Here is an 11,579-nt window from a genome sequence, read left to right as displayed (position 1 = left end):
AAGTATTTCCTTTTTGGAAGGGTGAGACAATTAAATATGAACAAAAATCCCTGAGGGGAGCTACTGGGTCATCACCCCTGGTTGCCATGAAAGAATGGGAAGGCAATGATGTGGGATGTGGAAAGGTCTGGTTCAGTGGTAGGTGCTACAGGTCATCTCACAGGGTCTGCACACTGCCAGGGGTTTGAATTGCACAGGAGCAGGTGACTCCAGCTGGTTCCCAGGTGATGCAAGAGGTGCAAATCCAGGCAGATCCCTTGTCAGCCGCTGAAAAGTTGTGTGTGTGTGAAATTTCTGGGCTTAATCTGCATTACAGTGTGTGTGTGCATGCGTGTAAGCTTTCTGCAGAGCTCTAGAGCATGTGTGTCATGTGGGGTGAGGCCAGAAAAGCAGATGTCCTGACCATGCCCCTCCTACTCGGGGATTAGAGATGCTCAGGGGACAGCAGGGAGAAGCTGGGACACTCTTGCCTGACTCACTGCCAGAGACAGCAGCAGCTTCTGCAGGTTCAATAGGCCTCTGCTCTTTGGTCAAATAAACTCCTGCAGCTCTATTTCCAGCAACCATCCCCTTCTTTTGGTTAACCAGAGAGGAGGAGGATGGCCTATGCTGAGGAAGACAGGTAAGGTGCTGTGAAATAGGGGGTGCACGGACGTCCAAGCTGGATGGGACTAAAAAAATTACTTCTCTTTTCTTCACCTTGTTTCCTTTCTACTGGGCACTCAATAAATGTCAGACAAAGGCTGCTCAGAAGTAAACATCTTATTACTGGAGAGCAATCTGGCCATCTGCCTGTGCAGGTGCTGGTATTATGAAATATGGCAGCGAGTAGGTGACCTTGGGAGAGGTTATGGGCCAGAAGAGGCAAATATCTCCTGTGAAGAGGCACAGACTGTGAATACTTATGGCCATGTGCCCCCAAACATAATGCTTTAGCTGTTTATTGGGATATGTCTGTTTTTTTGCATAGATTTGCTTTCAGCCAACTTAGAAGCAAGTAAGAGTGTGGTTTTTTTTCATGCCATAAAAGATCTGTCACCGGTGACAGTCCTGTGTTTTGCAACAGATGTGTTTCTCCAGTGGATGACAGCAATCACAATAAAGGGGATTGTGTTTTCAGCTGATCCTGTGATTTAATCCAAAGCGATGCTACCGAGCACTATTATTAGGTGTGCATTGTTAGAGCAGCTAGAGGGGCCTTTGTGCTCCATGTATTAATTCAGGCTGTCAAAAAGCTTGCACAGGCCTTGTGCTCTTGCAGTTCCAGGCTGAACACTCTGCTGGGTGACCCACGGGTCAAACTCCCCCTTTGCTCCTGCTGAGCAGGTATCTCCCTTGCATTCAGAAATTATCAGTGCTTGCCAGTCCCTTTGATGTCACCGGAAGGTTTCTGAAAGCGAAATACTGCAAGCAGATTAATTTTGGCATCGCTGTGCTCTCAGCACTGGGGACAGCTCTGATGTGCCCAAAGCCTTTGGGAAGGACAGGGCTCTGCCAGGCCCCTGTGCAATTGCTGGAGCTCCTTTCAGACAAGGAAACATATGCAGCACTGGAGATTTACTTCTTTGGTTAAGAAGTATTTTAATATCTTCTGTTTAAAAGGGGGAAAAAATCCACCATAACTTGGCATAGCTCAGTCAGTCCTGATATCTTCAGCAGAGATTGAATGGGTTCCATCCCACATTCCTTAAATTTCTGAGGATATAGGAATAATATCCATTCTCTAATGTTATTTTGCAATGGTTTATGCTCTTCAAAAAAAACCAAAAACTGAAACAAGCAGTATTATGGTCACGAGGAAGAGCAGATCCGGGTGACCTTGTTCTTTTCTCCTGTCTGCCACAGGTATGTCAAAACCTTGGGCATTACATATAAATTCTCTTGGTTTCCTTGAATTTCTAAACAAGGATTACAGTTATTCAACAGAGAAATTGGGGGGAATTGTTCATTAATGTATGTAAAGCACTTTTAAAGCTTTTGTCTGTGAGCAAGTGATAACGTAGTCAACTGTAGTCTTTATTAATGTCATTTTCACAGCTCCTGCTTATTTCAGGAGCTCATGATACACTTAGAAAATTCAGTATGTGATGGTAAATAAACTCTCTCATTTCCAAACTTTTCCTTTGAAAAGTACTTCAGCTAAGTATGACTCTTCATTTTAATCTATGTGTATGGAAGTTATTTCTTCCCACTGGATTGCAAGTTTATGATATTGTTGGGTATTTTTGACATTGCAGTTTGTAACTTAGGATTGTAAGTTTGATGTATCTTACGCTGGATAGGAATTAGAGTAGCAACTAGACAGTCAAGAGGCAAAATGCTCACAGAAAACACCTGTACAGTAACTACTGACCCTGTCAGTATAAAGAAAGAAAAAGCACAGAATTGAGAACCTTTGTTTCAATATCTGGTACTTTAGTTGAAGGAACCAGTTGTACACAGTCAAATCCTCTCAGTGGCCTGAAACCTGCTGCAGTGAGGAGCTCCTCACCTCTGAAAGCTTTTCTGTCCGTCCTCTAAGACTGCTGAGAGCAGCATCACAGCATTACTAGGGTTTACACCTCTGGAAAAAAAAAGACTTGACAAAAAAGAACCAAAAGTAACATTCCTGGATAGATAGTGACTGCTCATCAGCACCTCCAGTCAATTTTACATCACCCACAGCCTCACAGTGTCTGATTTTCTCACCTCTCAATAATGAGATCAACTTTTCATAGAGAGGACTGCTGACCCTGCCTGTGGGTTCACTCCAGGACCCAGTCCTCTACCATGTACAATCATTAATTCTGCTCATCAATGGTAATGATTGAGTTGCTTCCAAGAACTATTAGTACCCCTGCTTTTGAGGATAGTTTCCAATCAACCTTGATATTGACTTTCAGAAAGTCTCTGCATTGTCCTATTGAAAACAGGATTATGGGATTATTTTGCTATTGATTGTGTTTCAAAACCGTGATTAAGGCATCTGAATACTGGGCCAAGAGGTTAAAAGTTGAACTCTTCTCCTTTCCCATGAGACAGATGTACAACAGGCACTGTAATGCCAGCTTCTATCCCACCTTCAGGCAATGGGGCTCCCTGCTGGAATAGACTTTTTTTAACTGAGGTATTTGCCGAGTCCCCCTCTTGAATCACTTTAAACTCTGGAGCCCAAATTCCTGGTTTTCACTTGTTTTGATGGAGACTGATGTCATTGGGCCTCTTGGGCTGCAGGTGTGATCCCATGCCCACTCTGTGGGATGAGTAAGATCTCCATGTTCATCCTTCTGTACTGAAGGCACGAGGTATCGAGAGGGTGGGTGGCTGACATGTGGTACCAGCCTAGATGGAAGTGGTGGGAGCTGATGGCACTCAGCACTTACAGAGATTGGCTTCTCCATCTCTGCAGATGATGCTTGACCCATGTCTCAGAAGTTCACCTGAATCTTTACCTACTGCAGATGACAGTGTCTACTCCTTCATCAGCACAGCATTCCAGATCTGTTGTTCAGGTGTCTTCAGAACTCCACACATTTGTATTTCCCCATCACAGGCTGGACATCCCTGTGCACACTCATATAGGTTGGAATTTCTCAGTCTAATTGTGCTTTTCCCTTTCTTCAGGAACTCAGGGGAGACCAGAGCCCATCAGAAGCAGGAGTGGTTATGCCTTGTGACATTTCTGTGATCTAGGTATCATTAGCCATTCTTCATCTACAGAAAGAAACCAGCCAAGAGGATTCAAATGATTTCCCTGTAGTCAGGAGTAAAATACATGAGATTAAAAGCGATGCATCTTCAATAATAGCAGTGAAGCTTCTATTATTATAGTCTTAATGAAATTTCTTTTTCCCTGCACCTTTTATCCTTTGAAGCTTGTTCTTTGAATGGGCTGGTAAGTCTCCCTGGCCTGTTCTCCTCCTGCAGAAGCAGCTATGAGGTGTGCCATGTTGGAATCCATAAAGTCAGAGGGTTTTTAGGAAATGGTTAAAAAAGAGCATGTAGGCCTCAGGCTGAGGCCGAAGTTCTGTTACAGCAAAAAAGTTTCTCAAGCAAGCAGAAAAGTTTCCCAAGCAGTAGACGTGACAAATAACAATAGGACTTTGTAGATTTGGCTTTAGGATGGCAACAAGTTTATTTAATGTATATCTTTAGAAAGTTACCATGAATAGAACTCTGTTCTTTGTTTCTTATGAAATAGTCTTTGTTTTAACTACCATTACGTATGTTTTATAAGGTTGGATGGAAAGCTTGTCAATATGTCTTGTTTTTGTGTGATTGGCTGAAATCTAAACTGAGATGATTTTATGTCATTCCGTATTACCCCACCTTCTGGGGCATTTCCCGGTAGACCAGCGAGCTGTTAACAATGTTCTGAGACTGATGTGCCAACAATAAAAAAAAAGGCTTTTCCCTGGAAGGCTTTTCCCTGGTCTAGATTTGTCCAGTGTTGTCCATATTTGGACTTTTTGCCGCGGCAAGTGGGTTCCTCTCTTAAGACGTGGGTTCTTGACACCATTGGATCTATAGCTACCCTGTTACCCCAATATGCCAGGAAGGGCTGGTAAGTCTCCCTGCCTGTTCTCCTCCCGCAGAGGCAGATATGAGGCGTGCCAGGAGGCAGCAGAGTGGCTGCGTGCCCGCGCTGCCCGGCGGCCCAGGGTCGCCATCGTCTGCGGCTCCGGGCTGGCAGCTCTGGCTGATGTGCTGGACAGCAGGACAGTCTTCCTGTACGAGGACATCCCCCACTTCCCACGGAGCTCAGGTGAGCACAGCTCAGGCCACCAGCACCCCAGCCACCAGCAGCCTGCAGCACAGCCTCACTGCAAACCAGTCCCACGCTGGCGAAATGTGTGTTCACAGTAAAAAAACATAAATATCGTAGGACAGATACATAGGTATTTGTAGCCACAATTCTCTTTACAGAGAAAAGCAAAGCACAATTTCCCAAGAATTTTTTCTAGGAAAGGCAGCAAGAAAACCTCAGAGAAGAAGGGAAAACAATTCTTATCTCTGCTTGCTGCTTCTGTTGTTTGGCACCTGTGGAATGAGTTATGGAGATTGTTTACCCAAAGTGATTTGTCAATTAGATTCTGCTGAAGACTGTTTTGTTTCCTTGGCCAATTGGAAAAATTTGTGTCCTGACTATTGGGAGATAGTCACAAGTTTTCTTTAGTATTCTGTAATACTTCTATAAAAATTCTATAAAATTCTATGGTATTCTATAATAATTCTGTAATATAATTTTAGTATAGCTGTAATGTAATATAGTATAATTTTAATAAAGCAAGTGTTCAGCATTCCAAAGCCTTAGAGTCAGATGCCAATCATTTCCTTCATTGGGGGCCCTACTTTTCAATAAGAATTTATTTATTTATTTATTTATTTGTTTGATTTCCAGCTCCTGCTTTTGCAGTGCTTGGCCCTGCAGTAAAGCAAAATCATCAACAAACAGATCCCTCTAGAGTCAAGTTCCTTGAGACCTGTTACTAAAATGCCGCTTTGTTAATTTCCAGTGTCAGGGCACGTTGGCAGATTGGTGTTTGGGGAGCTGAATGGACAGTCCTGCGTGTGCATGCAGGGAAGATTCCACTCCTATGAAGGCTACTCTCTCAGCACCGTGAGTTCTCCGTAAGGAAAATATTCACCATGGGGAGAGGTGTTGTAAAAGCTGCAGAAGTGGCTGCTTGCCTTGCTATCTAGCTGCAGGATGTTAGCTCTTGCAATGAACTTACAGTGCTCTTGAAATGAGTCTTTCTTAGATTTCAGATCTGCCCCCAGAAAATAAAATTGGGAGTTCAAACCAAGAGGTAGTTGGCTTCTGCTGGGGGAAGGTGATGCTGCACAGCCACACAAATTGGCTGACCCTGCTGCTCTCACAGAGGGAAATAGTTTATCATATAAGGCAGATTAATTTACATGCTTTAACTTAGTCAGTTTAATCATGATTTAAATCAGCAGTGAGAAGACTTCGATAAGAATAATCTATTTTAATCTTCTATTGCATTTATATAGTTTATAGCTTTCTTTTTCCCTAGAAAAATTCCCAGGCTACTGCAAGCTGCTATAACTTCCCAAATAACATACTGGGATGTGTGGAGATTTATCTTACCTACCATGCACATACATATTTTTCTGCTAGAAAACAACAATAGTATTTATTTATTGGCTCTTTTTTTATTTGGATAGCTCTATGATATTCCTTTTTTGCAATGAGGTTATTTGCATTTGGATATAAACTGTAATTTTTGGCACCACCCAACTTCTTATTAAAAACCAGCTATTTTAAAACCATTCAATACAAAGTTAGCTTTATCAAGATGTGTTTGTCTATTAAAATTAACTTCTTGAAGAAGTGGTGCCCATTACTAAGAAATATTTTGCTCACAGTAGCATTTGATTGATAGCAGGTATCATCCGAATTCCTTTATGACTCCTCAAAATCAAATTTCTCTAATTTTTTTTTTTCTCCAGCTCCCAACTGTTCCTTAGCTTTGGATTACTCTCCAAGTCCATGTGCATAAGTAGTTACTTCAATCAGCACAGTGGCTTGATCTCTGCAAGACCTTGGCAGTGAGCAAAAACTATCTGCAAGTTCTTTCTGTACCACCTTTATCTGACCTTAGAGCAACTGTAGGAAATATGGTCTTGAATTTTAATGCGAGATTTTGTTTCATTATGTTTAATTTGTTTAAATAGCATTAACATTCTGTTTAAATTAGAGGAATGTTTAAAATTGCAGAAGGTTGTTTTGTCTCCATATGTAGACTCTTTGCATCCACAAATTGTGATACTACAAATGCAGTAGCAGTGGCTGTCTGCTCACTGTGAGACTCATTGCACACATGCTTTTGGTTCCTGCAGGTCACCTTTCCCATCAGGGTGTTCTTTCTCCTGGGGGTGGAGATCTTGATTGTCACTAATGCTGCTGGAGGACTGAATCCCCACTTCCAAGTGGGGGACATCATGTTCATAAGGGATCACATCAGCTTGTTTGGCCTGGGAGGGCAGAATCCCCTGCGTGGACCAAACGATGAGAGGTAAGAAGGCATCAGCTCCATTGTTACCAATTAATCCTTTCTCCCTTCAGCCATGGGTTGGGACTGCCAGTTGTGCCTACTGACAAATGTTTACTGAGGCAGAGTTTGGCTCCAGGTAACCTCAAGGGAAGAGTTACAGCAGGAGCTGTATGTGCTGTGCCACCTGCCCTGCCTTCCCTTGGCTGTTGCTTACTTGTGCAAGCCTACAAGGAGCTCACACACAAACCCCCAGAAGGTTTTGTTTTGTACAAGTAGGCTTCTGATCCTTCTCCTGACACGACCAGCTGTACCATCTGCTAAAGACACCCACTGCTCTTCTTCTTATCACTCCCTCTCTCTGTTGGTTCCTCTTAACTGAGCAATCAGTGAACTGTGCTGTCCCCAGCCTGGGTTTATCAACAGCCATTCTGGTGTGATGGAATGGGTACAGCAGAGGCCGGGCAGTAACTGGAGGGCAGAGCAAAGATGAAACCTCTAAATTTCCTGATTACCACTGCTATGTCCAGGTCTCCAAACTGGAGTGCCTCTGTTTTCACTGAAGGCATTGCTCTGATAAGAGGTGGTTGTCTTGGCACCTTCTTCAGAGACCTTGAGATCTACAAGAGCCACCTGCTGCTGGCTGAACTGGGAAATCAGGTTTCCTGTACTGGCTGTGTAGCAGAATCTTTGCCTTACTGAGAATGCAGAGAGCAGCTTCTAGCATATCGTCACTCCTGAACTGCAGTTGCCCCCAGATTTGGATTTGCTTTGAGCAAGATGCTGGACTAGATGACCTCAAAGTCCCTTCCAAAATGAATTTATGATCCCAAAATCCTTCCAAGACACCATCAGACTGGTGAGGTGGAAGGCCCCTTGTGAAAAATGGACGTGTTTGCAGGGCAGGCATCTGGATTGACCTCAGATCTTTCCAGAGAGAAAGTTCTGCTGAGAGTAAGGTGCCCTGTCTGGTTTTCAGTTAGCTCCTTCCTGATGTAACAGGAGACCTGGCTCTTGCTTCTGAAAGGATCTGAAAGGTGCTGGCAGCTGCCTCAGGAGAAATAATCACTGTGCTGCTATTCCATGGCAAGAGGACAGTACCCATCTGAAGTGGAACATCTTTGCATTTTTGTAGGTATTGCCGTGGGTTGGAGGAAAGTGATCAAAAGCAGAGAAGCTACGTGGAGTGTTTAAAGCTCTCTGGGCTTGCATAATTGCTCTGGAGCAGGAGGAGAGGCTCCAATCAAACAACTGCATCTGGACAGTGTTCAAAGGCAGCATAGCTGCCTCATTGCCTCCCCAAAGCAGCTGCTTGGTGAAGACTGCAGTGCTCTGGGAGGTGACTTCTGTACTGCTGACCAAGGCATCAAAATGGGCAAAAGGTCTTTATGAATCAGGTTTCAAAGTATTGCAGAGATTTAGCTGAGCAAACTCCTAAAATCCTGTCCAGCTGAGCTACCAGGAAGGATTTATCTAAGCACAACAGAGCAAAACTAGAGGCAATGAAGTGATGTGGAAATAATATTTTTTTAATAAATTAGAGATTGGGCTTCTGCATTGCTGGCCATCCTTCAGAAAAGGGAAGCAATTTTCATGGTGATGAATACTTATTACCTTAGACCAGAAGGGGAAGTTTGTTTTTATTTATGTAATATTTAGTGTTTATAAAAACAAAATAAGCCACCTAGTGCCCTAAGCATTCAGCTGGAAGAACATGTAAACAAGCAGAAGCTTTAATAGCATAAATGAGGGACCTGGTCCACTCCTACAGATCTGCATTGGTGAACATGGCTGGGAGTTTATTTTCCAGGTCTCCTCAGTGGCAGCATAACAGTGTTTGCCATCTACTCCTGCAGGATTCACTCCAGCAGGATTCACTCCAGCAGGAGCAGGACTGAGCTGCTATTTTAAGACCAAAAGCAAGAGACCCAGTCTTGAAGCAGAAGATGAAAGCTACCTAAAATATGGCCCTGGAGCTCCAAGATGTAAAGTGGCTGCCTGCTGTGATGGGCCTTAAATGTAGAGACTGATGCTCTATCAGGCCAGGCTCAAACCTCCATCCAGGGACAGCCTGAGGGACTCTGTGCCTCAGAGCAGCCACTGTCTGGTGGGGAATATTTAAAAGACAACATGAGCAGTTACTGGAGAGAGAATGAACTGACCATCAGTGCTCCCTAGAGACAGGAACCCTTGAAAGACCATTCCAGAAGGGTTCCTGCAGAACGGAGGTAGTGCCAGACCTTCCAACAGTCTTGGATGACTAGATCTAGCAAGACGGTCACTCCCAGGTAGGTGCCCCATTCCTGGAAAGATTAAGGGTCAGGTGGGACAGGACTCTGAGCAACCTGTTCTAGCTGAAGATGTCCCTGCTCACTGCATGGGTTCTGATGAGATGGCCTTTGAAGGTCGCTTCCAACCATGACTGATGGCAGAATTGCCTGATGATAAGAGTGGAATGAGAGAGATTGCATCCATGGCAGGTCTGCTCTTAACACTTCCCTTTTCTCTAAAGAATGACCATCCCTGGACTCTGACAGAGGGAACAGTAGCACTTTCACACAGCTGTGTCCTTTACTGCCTTTCAGGTTTGGAGTGAGGTTTCCCTGCATGTCAGATGCTTATGAACCAGATCTGCTCAGCCTGGCCATGGAGAGTGCCCAGGAGCTGGGGTTGCTGAGCTTCACCAGGGAAGGAGTGTACTGCCTGCAGGCTGGGCCCAGCTACGAGACCGTGGCCGAGTGCCGCCTGCTGCAGGCGCTGGGAGCCGACGCTGTGGGTGAGCTGCCACGCTGGGCTGCCAGGCCTCTTTGAGCACGTGGATTGAACAGTTAATTCTGCTCAAGGCTGACTTGCTTCATCTTTGACTGTCTGAAGTCTCCTGGGGCTGGAGAAATGAGCTCTGTGTATTTCTGCTTCATTCTGCAGTGGCTTAGTGCAGCTCCTGGGAGGATCTGCACAAAGTCCCTGTGCTTACAGCTGAGCAGGACAGAGATCCCAGCACAACTTTGTGTTTATTTCCCAAACACAAAGCCTCTCATGCTCAGATGGTTCCATTTTAGGATGACTGAGTGGGGCTCAATAAAAATGAAGTCTTTTTCTAGTATTTTTCTTCTAATTCTGACATTGTAAAGATTTTCACTGTGCTTTTTCTCTACAAACCGCCTTCCTTATGAGTCTTGTTTAGGGATGGTAATCATGGATACCTTCCCAAAAGTGTAAAAGAAAACTAAGTGCCATGATCCATATGATTTCTCCAGCTATGATTCCTTCCATGACCCCTGGCTCATGGAAGTCTGTATATTAATACCTGCAGATTCGCTGTGTGTGAGGAAACGAGCTTCCCTCAAAGCCATTTTTATTTGCAATAGCTTTTTTAGCCAAGGAAGAGCCAAATGACACAGCACATCAGTAGTTCCTTAGCAAGTCTGCAAGCAGTCTGGCACATCTTGAGGAGGGAGCTGTGGCACAAGGATCAAATGCAGGAGGTTTATTGTGCTGAGCAGAGTTGTAACTGTAGTCTGCAGCTATTTGAGCCTTGTACATATCACAGCCTTTAACTACTACAGAGTTCAGACACAGAGCTGGGGGGAGTGAGACAAGGGCGTGTGCTTGGAGGTAGAATTGTGCAGCCTTGGAGAGATCTTGTTTTTGTGTAAATCCTGACTCATTCTGGTCCTTTCTCTCCTCCTGCAGGCATGAGCACTGTCCCAGAGGTAATTGTAGCCAGGCATTGTGGCCTCCGAGTCCTCGGGATCTCCCTCATCACCAACAAAGCGGTGATGAGCTACAGCAGCCAGGAGAAAGCCAACCACGAGGAGGTGCTGCGCATCTCGGTGCTCCGCGCTGAAGCCCTGCAGAAACTGATCTCACACCTCCTTGGCAAGCTGGGGGAAAGCTCAGACTCTCTATGACCTCCAGCCATCAATCCTTCATAGCATAACGTGTGTGAACACTATCAAGTGTTGGAGGAGAGCTGTTGGTGGACTGTCCCTTTCTCTCTGGATTTTAAATTGACCTTTTGATCTTTGTGCTTTATCTGATCAGGTGCAGAGCTTCACTTTGAATTTTGCCAGTATGATCCCCTTGTTGATAGCCAGTGACCAAAACAGCTTACTGGCACTTCAACACATTCCCAAACCCCAGTGAAAGCAAAGCCCCAGAGACTGTGACCTCCAGCTGTCTCTCTTGGGACACCCTCCTGCCCCAAATCTCTGCTCCCCATTGCACATAAGCAGGTCAAGGGTTGGTCATGGGGCTTGGTGCCTGCTTTGGTAGAGCATGGTCTGAAACCAGAGGAAGCCCACAAAAAGACTGAGTTTTGGGTACATGAAATGGGCCAGGCTAGAGATGAGATCTGCCTGGAACAAGCAATGGTGCAGAGCAGGTGAATTGCAATTGATTTTACAGCTTGGAAAACCACTGCATTGCCATGGGGTTGTGGGGCTTTCCCTCCCAGAAGGTCTCCCAGAAATCCCACTCTTTCCTCATCCTTGGCCCCTCATGACCAGCAGCAGAGCTCAGTAGCTGTTTGCTACAATGCAGCACATCCCCAGCACTCCTCACACCTCCCTATTCTGTTTCATT

The 11,579-nt window shown here is 44.8% G+C and overlaps 1 protein-coding gene across 1 annotated transcript; it reads left to right on the top strand.

The window, feature by feature from the left end:
• Nucleotides 1-599: 599 nt before the first annotated feature.
• Nucleotides 600-10,906, top strand: LOC135452976 (purine nucleoside phosphorylase-like). Its single transcript, XM_064723532.1, has 6 exons — nt 600-622; nt 4,575-4,744; nt 5,496-5,599; nt 6,844-7,019; nt 9,581-9,771; nt 10,689-10,906. The coding sequence occupies exons 1-6, from the start codon at nt 600-602 to the stop codon at nt 10,904-10,906; spliced, it is 882 nt and encodes a 293-aa protein (XP_064579602.1).
• Nucleotides 10,907-11,579: the final 673 nt, after the last annotated feature.

The sequence above is a fragment of the Zonotrichia leucophrys genome, chromosome 11 (genome assembly GCF_028769735.1).
Source record: "Zonotrichia leucophrys gambelii isolate GWCS_2022_RI chromosome 11, RI_Zleu_2.0, whole genome shotgun sequence".
Taxonomy (NCBI): domain Eukaryota; kingdom Metazoa; phylum Chordata; class Aves; order Passeriformes; family Passerellidae; genus Zonotrichia; species Zonotrichia leucophrys.
This window is presented reverse-complemented; position numbering and strand designations above follow the sequence as displayed.

Coding starts and splice junctions, on each gene's coding strand:
- LOC135452976 (XM_064723532.1), top strand. CDS start 600: ATGGCCTATGCTGAGGAAGACAG. Junction 623..4,574: donor GCCTATGCTGAGGAAGACAG/GTAAGGTGCTGT, acceptor CTCCTCCCGCAG/AGGCAGATATGAGGCGTGCC. Junction 5,600..6,843: donor AAGGCTACTCTCTCAGCACC/GTGAGTTCTCCG, acceptor TGGTTCCTGCAG/GTCACCTTTCCCATCAGGGT.